Raw genomic sequence first — 15,053 nt, 5'->3', positions numbered from 1 at the left:
TCATAGTTATCGATATGATAAATGATTGAATGAGAGACTTCATTTATCTCTCATTCAATCATTTATCTTACCGAAGCTATCATGATTGAATCATTTAGCTACTATGATCATACTCTTTTTAGACAAATAGAATGACCTTTGTATGATTCTTGTTGTGCTCTCACATGAATGGTTTCATTTGTTGAATGGTTGAGTACATTGCTTGAGTCTATTGAACGTCTAAGGATATTGTTGTGCAAACATTATTGACTACCCTATTTCCTTGGTACCTTGATGCTTCTACCCATTAATATATCTTAAAGGGGTTTTGAAAAAAGTTGCAGATTCTTAAGTGCTTCAGGTCTAATTGATTAATTACCGAGGAAAGTGATTTTTTTTTGCATAGCACACTAAGTCCAGGTCTTTATAGGCTAAAGGTTTCTATGTAGTACAATCAAACTGAATATTAGGATGCCCATGTGAACTTGGTTGTTGTAATATGAACTATGAGCATACTCTTTTTAGATAAATAAAATGACCTTTGTATGATTCTTGTTGAGTTATCACATGAACGATTGAATTTATTGAATGGTTGAGTACACTGCATAAGTCTATTGGATGTCTATTGGATGTCTTTGAGGATGTTGTCGTGTAAACATTGTTGACTACTCTATTTCCTTGGCATCTTGATGCCTCTACCCATTAACATGCTTACGAGGGGTTTTGAAAGAGTTGCTGCACCTTAGGCGAGCACTTGGATACTAGTGGTAACTCTCAACTGCCCCATATTCTGCAAAGGTGTGACAAGAAGCCAACTTTTGTCCATTTAAATTTTAAAGCCTACTCAAAATGTTTAACATTCAATAGTTGAGACTTAAATATAATTTATTTTATAATAAAATATTTTTATTTTTATTTTAAAGCACATTCAAAACGTTGAACGCACCCTAGAATTTGGTAGTTGAATGATCTTGTTCAATTTTTGGTTAGAAAATTGAAGACATTTTTTACATTATGCAAATAAATTTGTTGGCTGGATGTCCAACGAATATTTCAACTAATTTGTATAAATTTCATATAATTTAGGTTCTGAAGATCCTCATTAATAGAGTCATTACCTGTAGTTAAAATTCATTTAGAGTATTACATAGAAAATATTTTATTTTTAAAGATAAATATTCAAATAAACATTATTGTTGTTGGTCTATTTCTCCTAAAAAATGTGAATCTAAAACTTCGAAATGATTGGTAGAGGTGAGGGGTAAAATTTCAACTTCAACCTTATAAATAAAGACGAGCAAGATATGTCTACAAGGAATAGCAGACGTTACGAGACAGTGCTATAGAGTTACTTGCAACTGTTGTCTATACGCCCATTGTCATTGACACAAAATCGCTAATATCAATGGGAAAGTATAATTCTATCATTTTTAGATTCCAAGAGGAGCATATCAAATCTTTTTGAACTGTGGATGTCCCTCATTGTTGATGCTGTTGAATAAGAATGTCTTGATTCCCTTGCAGCATGTCTAAGAACATCCTATGAAATCGATCTGATCAGAATAAATATATATAGTATCTTAAAGTTGGAATATTCCTAATTCTTGGCCATGCTGCAGAAGCGCCACATTTTTGCTGGGTTTCCATTCTAATCGATATGAGAGATCAAACTTAGGAGTCGGAGTTGTGCTACTTTCATCAGGCATTCCCCATTCATGGCTCTGCATAATAATGAATAAGTACAAGTTAATCCACAGTTTTACGTTAGCAAACAAAAATAATTGAGGCTTCAATTTTCCTTCCAAGTAAGCAGTTGAGTAAAAACTTAAACATGTAAGCAACAAATACAAGAAATATTTAATCACATTTCAGTATTAAGTAAAAGCCATTGCATCACAACTAGTTGACTGAACTCTGATCCATAATCAAAACGCAAATCTTAAGTATGCATAAATAAAAGATCTTAACTTTTATAGCAGTTCATTGCAGTAAAATCCAAGAATATCAACCAGTATATATTTTGTAAAATGAAATAAGTTGCAGCAAACTTTTGGCTGATGATCTGTACTCCATGTGCATAGATCTGTAGCAATGTCTGGAAGGATTTTCTCATGAATGCATGAGAGAAAATCAGGAAGCACACCTAGCAGACCAACACTTTTAATATTGTCAGATTTCCCATACATTACTACTTACACTAATAAACTTGAGATGACAGACTCAAAGTAGAAGTAACACTAAGAACTTAGTAACCTGGACCATGGCAAAGAGCAGTCCATGGGAACTTTGTTATTCTAGGCTCTCCATCTGATATCGTATTGTCTTGAACCGGATCCAGCAAATTCTTCAATGATAGGTGATACATTGCGGGCTTTGGTTTTCAAGATTGTGGAATGTGACCATCAGGAAAGTCCTTTTACTGACATATGTCTCTAATCCACACATCCATTGTCCAGGCCATGTATTTCATGAAATAGTCCATGCACAAGTATCCTCATTTCTTCAGGGGAAGGACTATAGCTTATGTGAAAAAGTTGTTAAATAGTTTGCATTCTAGCATCCTGGCGGTCCAAAAGTTTTTTAAGTTACTAATGGAATGAGCTTCCACCAGACTGTACAAGCTGTAGTGGGCAGTTAATTTCAAGTTGTTTAAAATAATATTGTTAGCTCAAGTGTTACATGTGTAAGTATTAGTCGGCTATTTTATGCAATGTTGTGTAATTGTTCCTGACAAGGAGTTGTGTTTGGCAGTTCCTGGTGGTTGGTGATCTTAACTACTGTGGATAGTATTTGAGTACTCCTTTTGCGAGTATAACGAACTGATTCATTATTGCACACATTGCATATTGAAATGAATGATTATCTTTCTGAAACTATATTGTACTTGGTATTGTCACGTTTTGATATTCTATGATCTGTAAGTGATATTCCTGTTTTCTCTATATGTTAAATACTGTTACCCTACGCAAGTAAAAATTTGGTGCTGTTGCCAATACAAAACCTCGAAATATAAGTCAAAGATACGCAATATGGCAATGTAATGGGTCGACTAATAGAAGAACCAAAAGTATCCGAAAATAAAGAAGAGGAAAAAATGGTAGGGGACAAATTGACGCAAGATTTGGTATACTTGTAGGAAGTATCCATCAATTCATATGTTTGAAGGGGAGGCTCTCTAGTAAGAGGTCCTTGAGAGCGTTATGTGAGATAGCCTGACAGTGAATAACGAAGTTGACCACCTTCTCTGGGTAAAACTAAGGTTGTTGGCAAGAAACTTCATTGCCCTTTGCAATCTTGGGGAAGAAAGGGACCAAGAGCAACAAAGGCAACATATACTTCAATGATATGAGGAAAGGAACTGAAGGGAGGAAGAAGAACATAACACAAATATACGGGGTAATGTGGTCGAAAGGAGGGAGAGGGATCGGTGAGGAGATCTCTCAAGATTAGAGAACAAAGTGAACGATGATGATAGTTTCAGAGAATCGTTGAGGAATCCCAAAGTATAGCAAGAAGTAAAAGTAGAAGTGTCAGCTGAAGCAATAGTTGGTAGAGAAAGAAACCATCCGATGAAGAAGGCACAACACGTCGTAGGTGAAGTGAGTGGGAGGAAATTGCCAGAAACCTACCACTCCTTGATGAAGTAAACAAAGATCTTGCCAATTAAGTAAACAATGAGTCTATATAGCTAATATTGGACGAAGAAGACTTTGGGATCGAGTTTGCGGAGAGCAATCAATCTGTATGGGACAAAGAGGACGACAGAGGGAACCTTGAGAATGAGGTTGCCAAAATACTTGAGAATAATTTCTATTGCATTGAGAACCTATCCATATCAGAAGAACCGAGAATAGGGAGACCCAAGCTGAAGACCTCGGGGAGGAGGGAGTCCAAAATGATGAAGGTAACCAGGGTGCAAGGGGCACTGACGATGGATGTGTAGAGGGCTCACACGTAGCCATGAGTGCAAGTGTAGCACAAGAACGTCAAGAGAAAAACAGTCCAATTAGGTCCTAGGCACATGGTGTAGGTATGCTTGTCATTGCGCCAAAAGATCGAGCTATCAACACGTGCTACAAATGCCAGACTTACCCAGATCCACAGGAGACGGTTAAGCCATGTCGCGAACCCCAAAGGAGGTGCTGACCACCAAGTCAACAATCTCCTGCAAAACACTGATTGAGGGTTCCACACTGACGGAATGAAGGAAACCTCTTGGGATTCGAACCCATGACCCAATGCTCTAATACCAATTGTAGGTATGTTTGCCATTGTGCCAAAAGCTCGAGCTATCAATGCCCGCTACAAACGCCAGACTTACCCAAATCCACGAGATACGGTTAAGCCATGTCGCAAACCTCGAAGGAGGTGCTGACCACCAAGTCAACACACGGTACATATCGATCGAGAATAATGGTGACTACCCCAGCAAGTCCACATATTGACACGCAAAAACTCCCTAAGTTCACGCGGAATGGATTAGAGGATACGTAAGGCATTGTACATGCGAAATCATTTGGTTGGCAAGCAGTCAGATTGATAAAGATTATCAATTGAGGTTGTATTCTACAAAGCACACAGGGAATAGTCATCGACTAGTTCCCAAAACTAGAAGATGACCATATAGAATCCTGGGAAAAGCTAAAGAGGTGTTCTAGGTAAAAGTTAAACTCCTAAGGGATGATAATGAAATTGTTGCTGAAATTTATAACACCAAATAGGGGAAGCATGAGAATGTGCAAGCTTAAATCGTAGGCTCAAAGAGCTATTGGGTACGATGGAGAACCAACCAGTCGATGAGTTAAAGAAGAGGTGATTCATTGAGGGACTGGTCCACTTGTTGGAAAAGAAAATGAAGGTAGTACCTCTACCCTCGTACATCGATGCTAAAAATCGGGCAGTGGACATTGAGAATGAAAACAAAACATCACAGGAAAAGAATAAATCAAGTGACAACGAGAGTATGAAGGATAGCAATAGTGACCACGAGTCAAAGATAGTACAAGCGTTGAGATTGAGATATGTTGCACATGATGAAGGAATTGACGGTCGAGAAAAAGAACCCCAAGGAAAACAAAGAAATATGGTGCATCGATTGTAAAGTAAGTCACATAAAAACTTGTCTAAAAAAGTTGTTTTTTGTGACATTTTTCAAGTAGTGGGACATTCTATTAAGGAATGCTCGTACAATGTAAAAAATAAGCACCACACAAGTGCTCTTTGCTCAAGGGGAACAATCAACCCCACTGACCACACCACCAAAACCACTTGCCAATTCTAATGCATTGCTTGGTGGATGCTATTAGAATATTTAATTATATTTTAGTCACCTATATTTAGTTCCTTGTTTAATGGTCATTTAGCTTTTTAGTTAATTAGCTTTTAAGCTTTATTTAGCGTTTAGCTTTTTAGCAGTTCACTTTAAACGACTTGTTCTTAATTTAGAATGTCGTCTTGTAATCTCTCTATATACGCTTGTATATTGTTGAATAGATCATCCGATTATTGAATCATTCATTCAATTTATTTTTCATGGTATCAGAGCGGGTCGATGGGATTCTTTAAAGTTTGGCGAATTTTTAAATAAAAATTCATGCCCTTCTTTCTAGAATATTTTCTAGATTTTTTTTATTGTTTTTTTTATAAAAAACCGATTTTGCTTTTTAGAAGGCTTTTTGAGGGTTTCTGGTTCGTGGGCAAATTTCTGTGCTGGGCAGCAATTCATGTTTTTTTTTTAGCGTCTGGAGATTTTCGGGCCTGCAACCTGGAGTTTTTTTTGCAGATTGAAAATTTTCCTAAGGTTTCTGCAATTTTTGACTAGGGTTTTGACCCTTCAGTTCAAGTCGAAATTTTATTTTTCTTGCAGATTCTTGGTGGGTTTTTCGAAAGCTTTTCTGGGTTGGTCTCAGTTTTTTTTGGGTGCCTCGTTTTCTGTGCCTCAAATTTTGTGCCAGCAAATTTGCCTTGGAATTTAAAAATAGTTCACAATTTCTGCTATTTCTATGGACGTTGGGATTTTTGTTGTTTTTTGGGCACCATTTATGCTGTTTTAAGTGTGCAGAAAATTTTAATTTCTAGGTTTCTTCCAAACCTTGAAATTTGCACCTTGGAATTTGTGCCAGAATTCTCCTCTAGGGTTTCAGATTTTTTGTGCAGCTGCTTCTATTCTGATTTTGAATCAGATTCTTCTGTCTCATGCTTTCACTAGGTTGACCTCGTTCAACCTCCATTTTTGTGATGGCATCTTTGACTAACATCATGTTGGAACACAGACAAAAGTTCAACAACTATCACAACACCTGGAAACAATGCATGTTCACGATATCTGAATATCGTTGCCTTGATTAGATTGATTTAGGCTAGATCTCGTCTTACAGGTCCCAGGGTTTTCACGATTTTTTCCTGAAAAATTGTCTGTCGGTTTTTTGATTTTTTCCACAAAAAATCATGGGAGGGTTTTCACGATTTTTTCCTCAAAAATTGTTCGCAGGGTTTATAATTTTCCCTTAAAAATTATCTCATCTGTAATCCGCGATATTCGCGTAAGATTTTAGTTATCTGGGTTTTACCGTTTTTTCCACAAAAACGATGATTTGTAACCTCAGATTTCTTGGTTTTTCGATTTTCTCCTCAAAATCGTAAATTCTCTTTTCGAGGGTTCCTATTTCAGGGTTTGACGGTTTTTTCCTCAAAATCGTGCTTTGTTGCAGTTAGTTTGGGTCGCACCTGCCAGGATGAACATCTGCAACCGTGGTATCTTGCAGTCAGTTGTGGAGTTGATACTCTTTTGCAAAAGGGTTTGCCGATTTTCCTCAAAATCATGGTTTCAGTTTTCAGTTTGGTTACCCAATGTTAGGTTGGATGGATTCTGGTATTCTTGGTCATTAACACTTTTCAGATCCACGAAGGGTCTCCACTGCAGCAGAGTGTTCTTTTCATTTGTGATCAAAAGACCTACAGTGTCTTCTGTAGGGTAGTTAGTAGATAGAATGACCATTAAGGGAGGGTATTAGAATATTTAATTATATTTTAGTCACCTATATTTAGTTCCTTGTTTAATGGTCATTTAGCTTTTTAGTTAATTAGCTTTTAAGGTTTATTTAGCGTTTAGCTTTTTAGTAGTTCACTTTAAACGACTTGTTCTTAATTTAGAACGCCGTCTTGTAATCTCTATATATATGCTTGTATATTGTTGAATAGATCATCCGATTATTGAATCATTCATTCAATTTATTTTTCAGATGCCACAACAGGAGAGGAAATAATAACCACTACAACAACATAATAGTGGCCCACAAAGCAAAATATAGTACGACGTGAAGGGAAGATTGATGATTCAATGTCAAAAGTGCAATGAATGGGGTCACTTTGCCCAAGAGTGCCAAAGCGGTTAAAATAACTTAGGCATGCTATGCAAGTGGTGTGGACTTAGGAATCACGAGACACTAATTGCTCGAAGCAGAAACGAGTGAATATGTTGGCCGTGGAGGAATCAAATAAGGAAATTCTAGCAACCACCAAGCTACAAACAAAGAAAGCAATATAATCGGATCTTTGTAAGGAAAAGGAGAGACTTTGGGAAGCCAAAGGCGACGTGGAACAAATGATGGCAAATGAAAGAAGAGCCTCCAATGAAGCCGCCAGTGCTCCATTGCGATTGGAGTCTGAAAAGAATAGTACGGCAAGTGCTGCAAACAACAACACTTGTGAAAGTAACAGAACTATAAACCATGCCACAATTAAAAATGGCAATCACCTGTAAAGTCGGTGACAACAGAGCTGGCCAGAAACAATGTAAGTCGCAGGAGGAATAAATAGTGAAACCATCACAGGAAGGTAATTAGGCCATTGATCCTATGTTGCTAACAATGAGCATCAAGAGGAAGTCAGCCGTTGTTGAGATGGAAATAATGGGGAGGAAGCTGACAAATACCATTGTTGATGGAGGTTCGAGAGTCAATATGCTACCAGAAGAAACTTGGAAATGCCTTGGAAAGCCAACATTTTGGCTGCCAACCTTCTACCTGGTGGGAGCCAACCAACATAGCATCAAGTCATTGGGAACACTAATGGCACAAAAAGTAATGATTGGGAGACAGTACTTTTTCTTGGACTTCGTGGTCATCTCATTGTAGAAGAAGGGGTACAATACCCTCCTTAGGAGGGAATGGTTGATTATTGCCATGAATAATAATTCCAAGTGAAACATACTCTCAATCGAGAGTGAAGGAAGTACGTCATCAACCTGAAAAATTGGGCGATAAGCGAGGAACTTGCATCCTTCGAATCAAACTTTGAAGACGGAGAGTCGAGTATGGATGAAAGAAGGAAAGGCATGGAACCCAATGATGAAGGGGTACTCGAGCTAGAAGACTGTTTTGAAGATGAGATGAGTTCCCTGAATAGACTATTCCGCTAGCAAATGGAAGACTGCGAAGTCTTCCATCATGAATGCAACATGCTACAGATTGAGGAGATCGAAGGAGGCGCCCAGGGTGCTGAGAGTGCTACCTTTCCCTTAGAGTATGAGGAGTACAAGGAAGGAGTGGCACGAGTAGATGATACGCCCACCCATCACTTTGAATGAGATAAGACAATAAAATATGAGCCAAGTGTAAAGAAGATAAATCTGGGCGATGAAGACAACTTGAAGGTCATCTTGGTTAGTGACGACTGGGACCCCATACTGAAGGCAGCTTGCATTCAAAGTATTCATGGAATATAAGGACACCTTAACCTAGACATATACGGACTTGAAGGGTATACCACCATAGCTCTGCATACACAAAATTTCCCTCATATCGGGTGCACAACTACTAAGAAAGAAAGCCTATAGGATGAATAAGAATTATGCTGCCTAAGTAAATGAGAAAATAGAGAAAATATTAGATGTGCGAAATTTTTTCGAAAGTAAACACAAGCGAGTGGACCTCACTGATGGTAATTCCCCAAAGGAGGCAAACCAAATTGAGATACATGTGGACTTTAGGTTGTTGAATGTAGCAACAATCAAAGATCCATCCCGATTCCATTTACCGATACCATACTGGAGGAGGATGTAGGCCATGAGATATATTCCTTTATGGATGGATTTTCGGGGTACAACTAGATAAGTATTGTTGAAGAGGATAAATTCAAGGCTACCTTCGTGGTAGGAGTGTACACATACAACAAAATGCCATTCAACTTATGCAACACCCTGCCTACCTTCCAGCCGATTATTTTACACATTTTTGATAAGATATTGATAGGAAATTTTAAAGCCTTCTTGAATGACTAGTCAATATATAGTGGGCAAGACATCCACTTGACAACACTCAAAGAATGCATGGAGAAGTGCCAAAGGGGAAGGTTGGCGCTAAATCCGCAAAAGTGCAGATTTATGGTGCCCCAAGGCAAGTTAATTGGCCACATGGTTTGTGTTGCCTGAAATTTTACTCCTTTATCGAAATTTAATTCCTAATTTTAGTCTTTGGGTTCAAGGGTAACAATTCATGTTTAAATGTGTAAACAAGCCCATATTTACTATTAAATGTTTTGGCACAATCAGTTTTAAGAGCACGTTAGAGTTTTCCCTTGGTTAGAAACTCTTGTCGGAGTTCGACAAGCCTTCTCATACTAGTTGAGTCTTTGAAATTCCTCTCAAAGTATTTTTAAATGTTGTTGGCCTTTATCTTTTGTTTTAGAAGTTTTGTCGGATCTCGACATTCTTTTAAGTACTTAATCTTCAAAACGTTTGTATCGTTTCGGTCTCAAAAGCTTTCAAGTGTTCGAGTTTCAAATGCGTTGTCGGAGTTTGACACTAGAACCCTAACTTGCTCCTTGTGTTGAGTCCAGCTTGTTTCAATCTCAAAGTGTTTATCGGCATAGTCCATTGAGTTTTGTAAAGAGCATTGGACTCCGACATGATTTCCTAATTGTGTCAGAGCTTGATCATTTAATTTGTATCAAGTTTCGAGAGGCGTAGAAAGTTAAAATTCACATTACTTAGCTCAATGTTAAGAAGTGCATCGAAACTTAAGATGAAGATCGGGTCATGAGGGAGTTGTAAAACCTCATTGGGCTCTGACACTTGATCTCAAACCAAAGGAAAAGATGAAATGAAAGAAAGTAAAGGTGGCTTCCATAATAAAGGGGCTAAGCGGAGGTAGAATGGTGTTTTAAAATGTTTGTCGGAATCTAAAGGGTTATCCTAACTAATGTAGAGCCGAAGTTAGGATACTACTACCAAAGTATTGAACATTGATTATGAGGAGCTGAAGCAGGTGGGCAATTAATGCAACTTTAAGAGGGATTATTTATCCCTAATTTCATCACTCTAGAACCAAAATTCAAGAGATTAGTTGAGTGTGAAGCAAAAGCTCGCAAAACCAAAATTGAAGCATATTGAAGCTGATGACCACCATCATTGTTGTAAAAAAAGGTAGGTTATCTGGAAACCATCATCTTCATAGCATTATGGTTTCAAATTTCATAATCAAACTGGTTGGAACAAGGGGAGACTGCCAAAATTTTCCGGGATCCCGAAGTATAGTCCACGATGATATATAAATATTTGGAGTACGAGCATCTAAATGGACTGGAGAGCTTGCTACCAAAAGTTGGGGATACCCGACTAGGACACAGTGACTTGAAGGAATTATGGGATTGTGTAAATAACCCTAACCAAAACCCAGTTACACAAAAATTGGTGGAGTGGACTGTTAGAAGCGACAACATTCCTAGGGGCCATCCAGTGTACAAATTTAGTAACGAAATGTATCAATAGATATGATCCCAACACCCAGGAGATTAGAACAAATGATGACAGGGTTCTCATAACCCTAGATATAGCCACAATTCAAAATTTGCTTTCGACTCCCAAACAAAGTAGAATAGTCACATTGGTATTTTGACATTTCACAAACAAAATTCAACGAGAAGGGCTTCTACAAGAATGTCATTGCTAAAAATTTGGTTTGCCGTATCAAGGAGAGGACAAACCTAGTTGCCGAAAACAATTCACAAGTCATACCATGAAGGAGAAATAGCAGATATAATTATCTTGCTACATAGGCTGTGAGGCGATGATAATGCTTTCAATTTGGATGAATGGATGCATTTCTTTGTTCAAGTCATATGAGTTGGTGAGTCATACTTGGATTGGGCAAGCTTAATCAATGACCGGCTACATAGAATGATTACCAGTTTCTGCCTCAACAAGTTTTCCTACATGTTATCTTACCTATTCTATGCTTTGGCCTGCACATGGTATTGGTATGGTGTTAATCGTGTTGAACAATATGATGACAATATCCAGATTTATGAATTCTATTCGAATTTGCAGTTGCAAAAGAGCTACTCCAATTTTAGGAGTAAATGATGTATTTACTATGAGGGAGTTACAAGGCGACTTGGAAAAAGAATTTCACTAGAGGCAGTTCAACTAATCATTCAGTATGGAATTTATTTCATACAATTCCAAAGGTTCACATATATCAGGGTAGGAGGGTATGATGGTTTTCCTCAGGTTCTTCCCAAGTACCTACAAGATAAGTTTATCCTAATTGAATTGTGTAGACAAATTTTCAAAGTTAACAAAAGGTGTTTTGAAAGGAAAAAGATTGGTATTCAGTTCCCTATTAGTTTGGGCCTTTACACTTGTAAGTCACAATCAGATGCATTGAATATTGAGAGAGATGTTAAATATTCTACCACCACTTATGATCATCTTAAGCTGCACTTAGATAGTAAAGATTTCGTCAAGAACATTTTGCACCTTGGTTCTGCATTCAATCACATTCCTCATCTAGAAGACAACTGGGCCAACTGTGCCAACGATTATGAAGTAAGGAAAAGGAATTGGATGAGGTTGAGCTTAAAAAAAAAATTGATTATAGATTTGATTGGACATTGAAGGTGTCATTGATGACAAATATGACTTGGTTGACCCCATTTATGCCACCAATATCCAAATGCAACCTCTGGTCCCCATTGATTGGAGCTTCCCTAAACAAATAGACTTAGACACTAGAATTGTAGTAGTTCTAAGAAGAACTCAGATTTGTCTCGCTAAAAAGAAGGCAGAAACTCCAAAGAAATCACAGAAGGCAGGGGGCTAAAATAATCAGAGTTCTGTAAATGCTCCTTCCTCAGGTTCATGAGTGCAAATAAAGCCAACAACCACATCTAGTGGAAGTGGAGAGCCACCAAAGGAGAATAGGCCAGTAGAGAACACATGTGGAGAGGGCTCTCTACCAAACATTGGAGTAGAAAATAGTGGAGGAGAGAAAGGGAAAGAACAGGAGGGAGATATGAGTAAAGGGAAGGAAATAGTTGGAGAACAGGAGCAAGTGGATGGACGATTGATACACATCTAGACGGGGAACTTGTAAATGCTCCTTCCTTAGGTTCATGAGTGCAAATAAAGCCAATAACCACATCTAGTGGAAGTGGAGGAAATGGGGAGGCACCTAGGGAGAATAGGCCACTAGAGAAAACATGTGGAGAGGGCTCTTTGCCAAACATTGGAGCTGAAAATAGTGGAGGAGAGAAAGGGAAAGAACAAGAGGGAGATAAGAGTAAAGGGAAAGAACAAGAGGGAGATAAGAGTAAAGGGAAGGAAATAGTTGGAGAACGAGAGCAAGTGGATGGAACGATTGGTACACATCCAGGGGGAGAACCTGTAAATGCTCCTTCCTCAGGTTCTTGAGTGCAAATAGAGCCAACAAGCACATCTAGTGGAAGTGGAGGAAATGGGGAGCCACCCAAGGAGTATAGGCCACTAGAGAAAACATGTGGAGAGGGCTCTCTACCAAACATTGGAGCAAAAAATAGTGGAGGAGAGAAAGGGAAAGAACAAGAGGGAGATAAGAAGGAAATAGTTGGAGAATGGGAGCAAGTGGATGGAATGATTGATACACTTCTAGGTAGAGAACTTGTAGGTGGTGAGTCTAAGGTACCTTTCTCTTTTAATTTATAGACTGTTGAGAAAAATACTCCCGTGAAGAGAAGCTTATTGTTTACCCTTGATTCTATGCAAATTGCCATGAAAACCTTGTCCTCCCTGTCTTGGTTAGAACCATCATTGTCTAAAAAGAGAAAAATTGAATCTGTTAAAAAGTCTTCCGAAGATGCTGTGATACAATTATTGCAATCTACCTCCTATCCTAAAGTTAAAAAAGATTAAGACCATAGCAAGGATAGTGGAGGAAGAGAATTCAACCATTTGTTTATAAAAATTCCTCATCCTATCACACAGAAGGGCCTCAGTCAAGCTATAGTGGCTGACTTTAATATGTTCAGAATTGACATGGGCCTGCCTAGTCATGATGCAGATTTGCACAATTTTCAAGTCATTGCAACTAAACTTATGGAGAGGACGAAACAAGAAAAAATTGACAAAGAGGAATTAAAAGCATTGGTTAATGTACTTTCTGATTATTTAAAATCATTGTTGGGTCCCTCTTCACAATAGTCCAGCTCTTCAAAGTTCATTTTGGATCCCAAATCTGATACAAATAAAGAGTTGATGATGACTAAAGTTCAGACAGATAGCTATTTTGGCAAAATCACTCAAGAATGGATAAAAAAGATCAAAGCCAAAGGCTGCCCTTCATCATTAGCATGCGTAAAGCATATTATGAGTTGATCTAGGCAAGTAATCACACTCAGTATTGGATGTGCCAGGCAAGTAGTCACTACCAGATCCACCTCCAGGTCCACTTCTAGGCCCATTGCTAGAGTCATTTCTAGGTCCACTTCCAAATCTACTTCCAGGATCGACACATGAGTCGGCGCAGCCAATGGCCAAATCGACCCCACCTCCAATCTCATAGTCACATATAGGCGGAGTAGAGGAGTCCTCATTTGGGGGTTGGGATGAGACCATTTTACGACCGGATCGATTGAACCCCCATGATTCGGTGATACGGTCTAGTGTTACATTTTCCAATTGTAGGGCATGGCTACCTTAATGGGCAGAGTGGGGGATATTTCCAAAGATTTGGCTATTGGACATATTCCCCTAGTGGTGCACATCGCGGAGCGCATTCTGGCCTTCATGCAGGTTGAATGCTAAGGAGGATTTTTTCGGTTCTTCACTTCCAGAGGTTGGTCAAGGGTGGAAACATAGGAGATATTGGATGCTTGGCATCCTCCATGGCCAACAATGGGAGGTTGACATGGCCATGTTCTGCGAGCACTCCATGGCATGGAGCTATGTTTCAGGGACCTGTTCCTTAGGTATGATTGACTTGCAATTGCCATAGACGAGGCCGCTCAACAATGGGAGAGGGCTCTCCACCAAGCAGAATATGCTCCAAAATCCAAGGAGTAGTTGACTCAAGAGCATGCCTGTGTTACTACTCTATAGCAGGTCGTGGCGGATTGAGAGCACCAGATAGCTAAGAGGGACCATCAGTTAGTAGAGAAGACCACTCAACTGGCGAGGCAATTGGCAAAGAAGGATGCGAAGCTGATGGAGAAGGACCGTGAGCTCGAAAGGACTAAGAAGAAGTTGAGGGATGTGGCTTACATAGTGAAGGCAGCCTGGGAGAGGGAATTGGCGGCCAACAAACACCTCTAGCGCCTTCAATAGCAACACTCCCAAGCATCTACCCAGACATCCTCCATGCTTCCAAGGACATCCTCTCATACCTCTTAGTGAGCTTTCCTTCAATTTGTTGTGTGTTCCAACTCCCATTTTGTTCTAGTCGTCTGGAAGACAACTTCTTTTTTTGAGGGTGCTGATGTAGTGGGCAGCTTATGCCAAGTTGTTTATAAATAAATATTGTTAGCTGAAGTATTAAATGCATAAGTATTAGTCAACTATGTTGTTTAATTGTTCTCGACGAGTAGTTGCGTTTGGTAGTTCCTGGTGGTTAGTAATCTTAACCACCCGTGGGATAGTACTTATGTACTCATTTTGTGTGTATTAGGAATCAATTCATTATTGTACACATTGCATACTAAAATGAATGATCTATCTTTTTGAAACTATATTGTACTTGGTATTGTCATGTTTTGATATTCTATGTTCTGTAAGTAATATTCTCGTTTACTCTATGGTAAATATTGTTATCCTACACAAGTAA

The 15,053-nt window shown here is 38.7% G+C and overlaps 1 protein-coding gene across 2 annotated transcripts in view; it reads right to left on the bottom strand.

The window, feature by feature from the left end:
* Nucleotides 1-1,241: 1,241 nt before the first annotated feature.
* LOC131036328 (uncharacterized) overlaps nucleotides 1,242-15,053 on the bottom strand; it is a 188,490-nt gene continuing 174,678 nt past the window's right edge. For both annotated transcript variants that reach the window (XM_057968181.2, XM_057968180.2), the window contains one exon: nucleotides 1,242-1,700. In XM_057968181.2, the coding sequence (XP_057824164.2) occupies nucleotides 1,560-1,700 (141 nt within the window). In that variant the 3' untranslated portion in view covers nucleotides 1,242-1,559. The remainder of the gene's footprint in view (nucleotides 1,701-15,053) is intronic.

The sequence above is a fragment of the Cryptomeria japonica genome, chromosome 7, assembly GCF_030272615.1.
Source record: "Cryptomeria japonica chromosome 7, Sugi_1.0, whole genome shotgun sequence".
NCBI lineage: Eukaryota > Viridiplantae > Streptophyta > Pinopsida > Cupressales > Cupressaceae > Cryptomeria > Cryptomeria japonica.
Note: the sequence above shows the minus strand (reverse complement) of the source record. Positions and strands in the feature narration are given on the sequence as shown.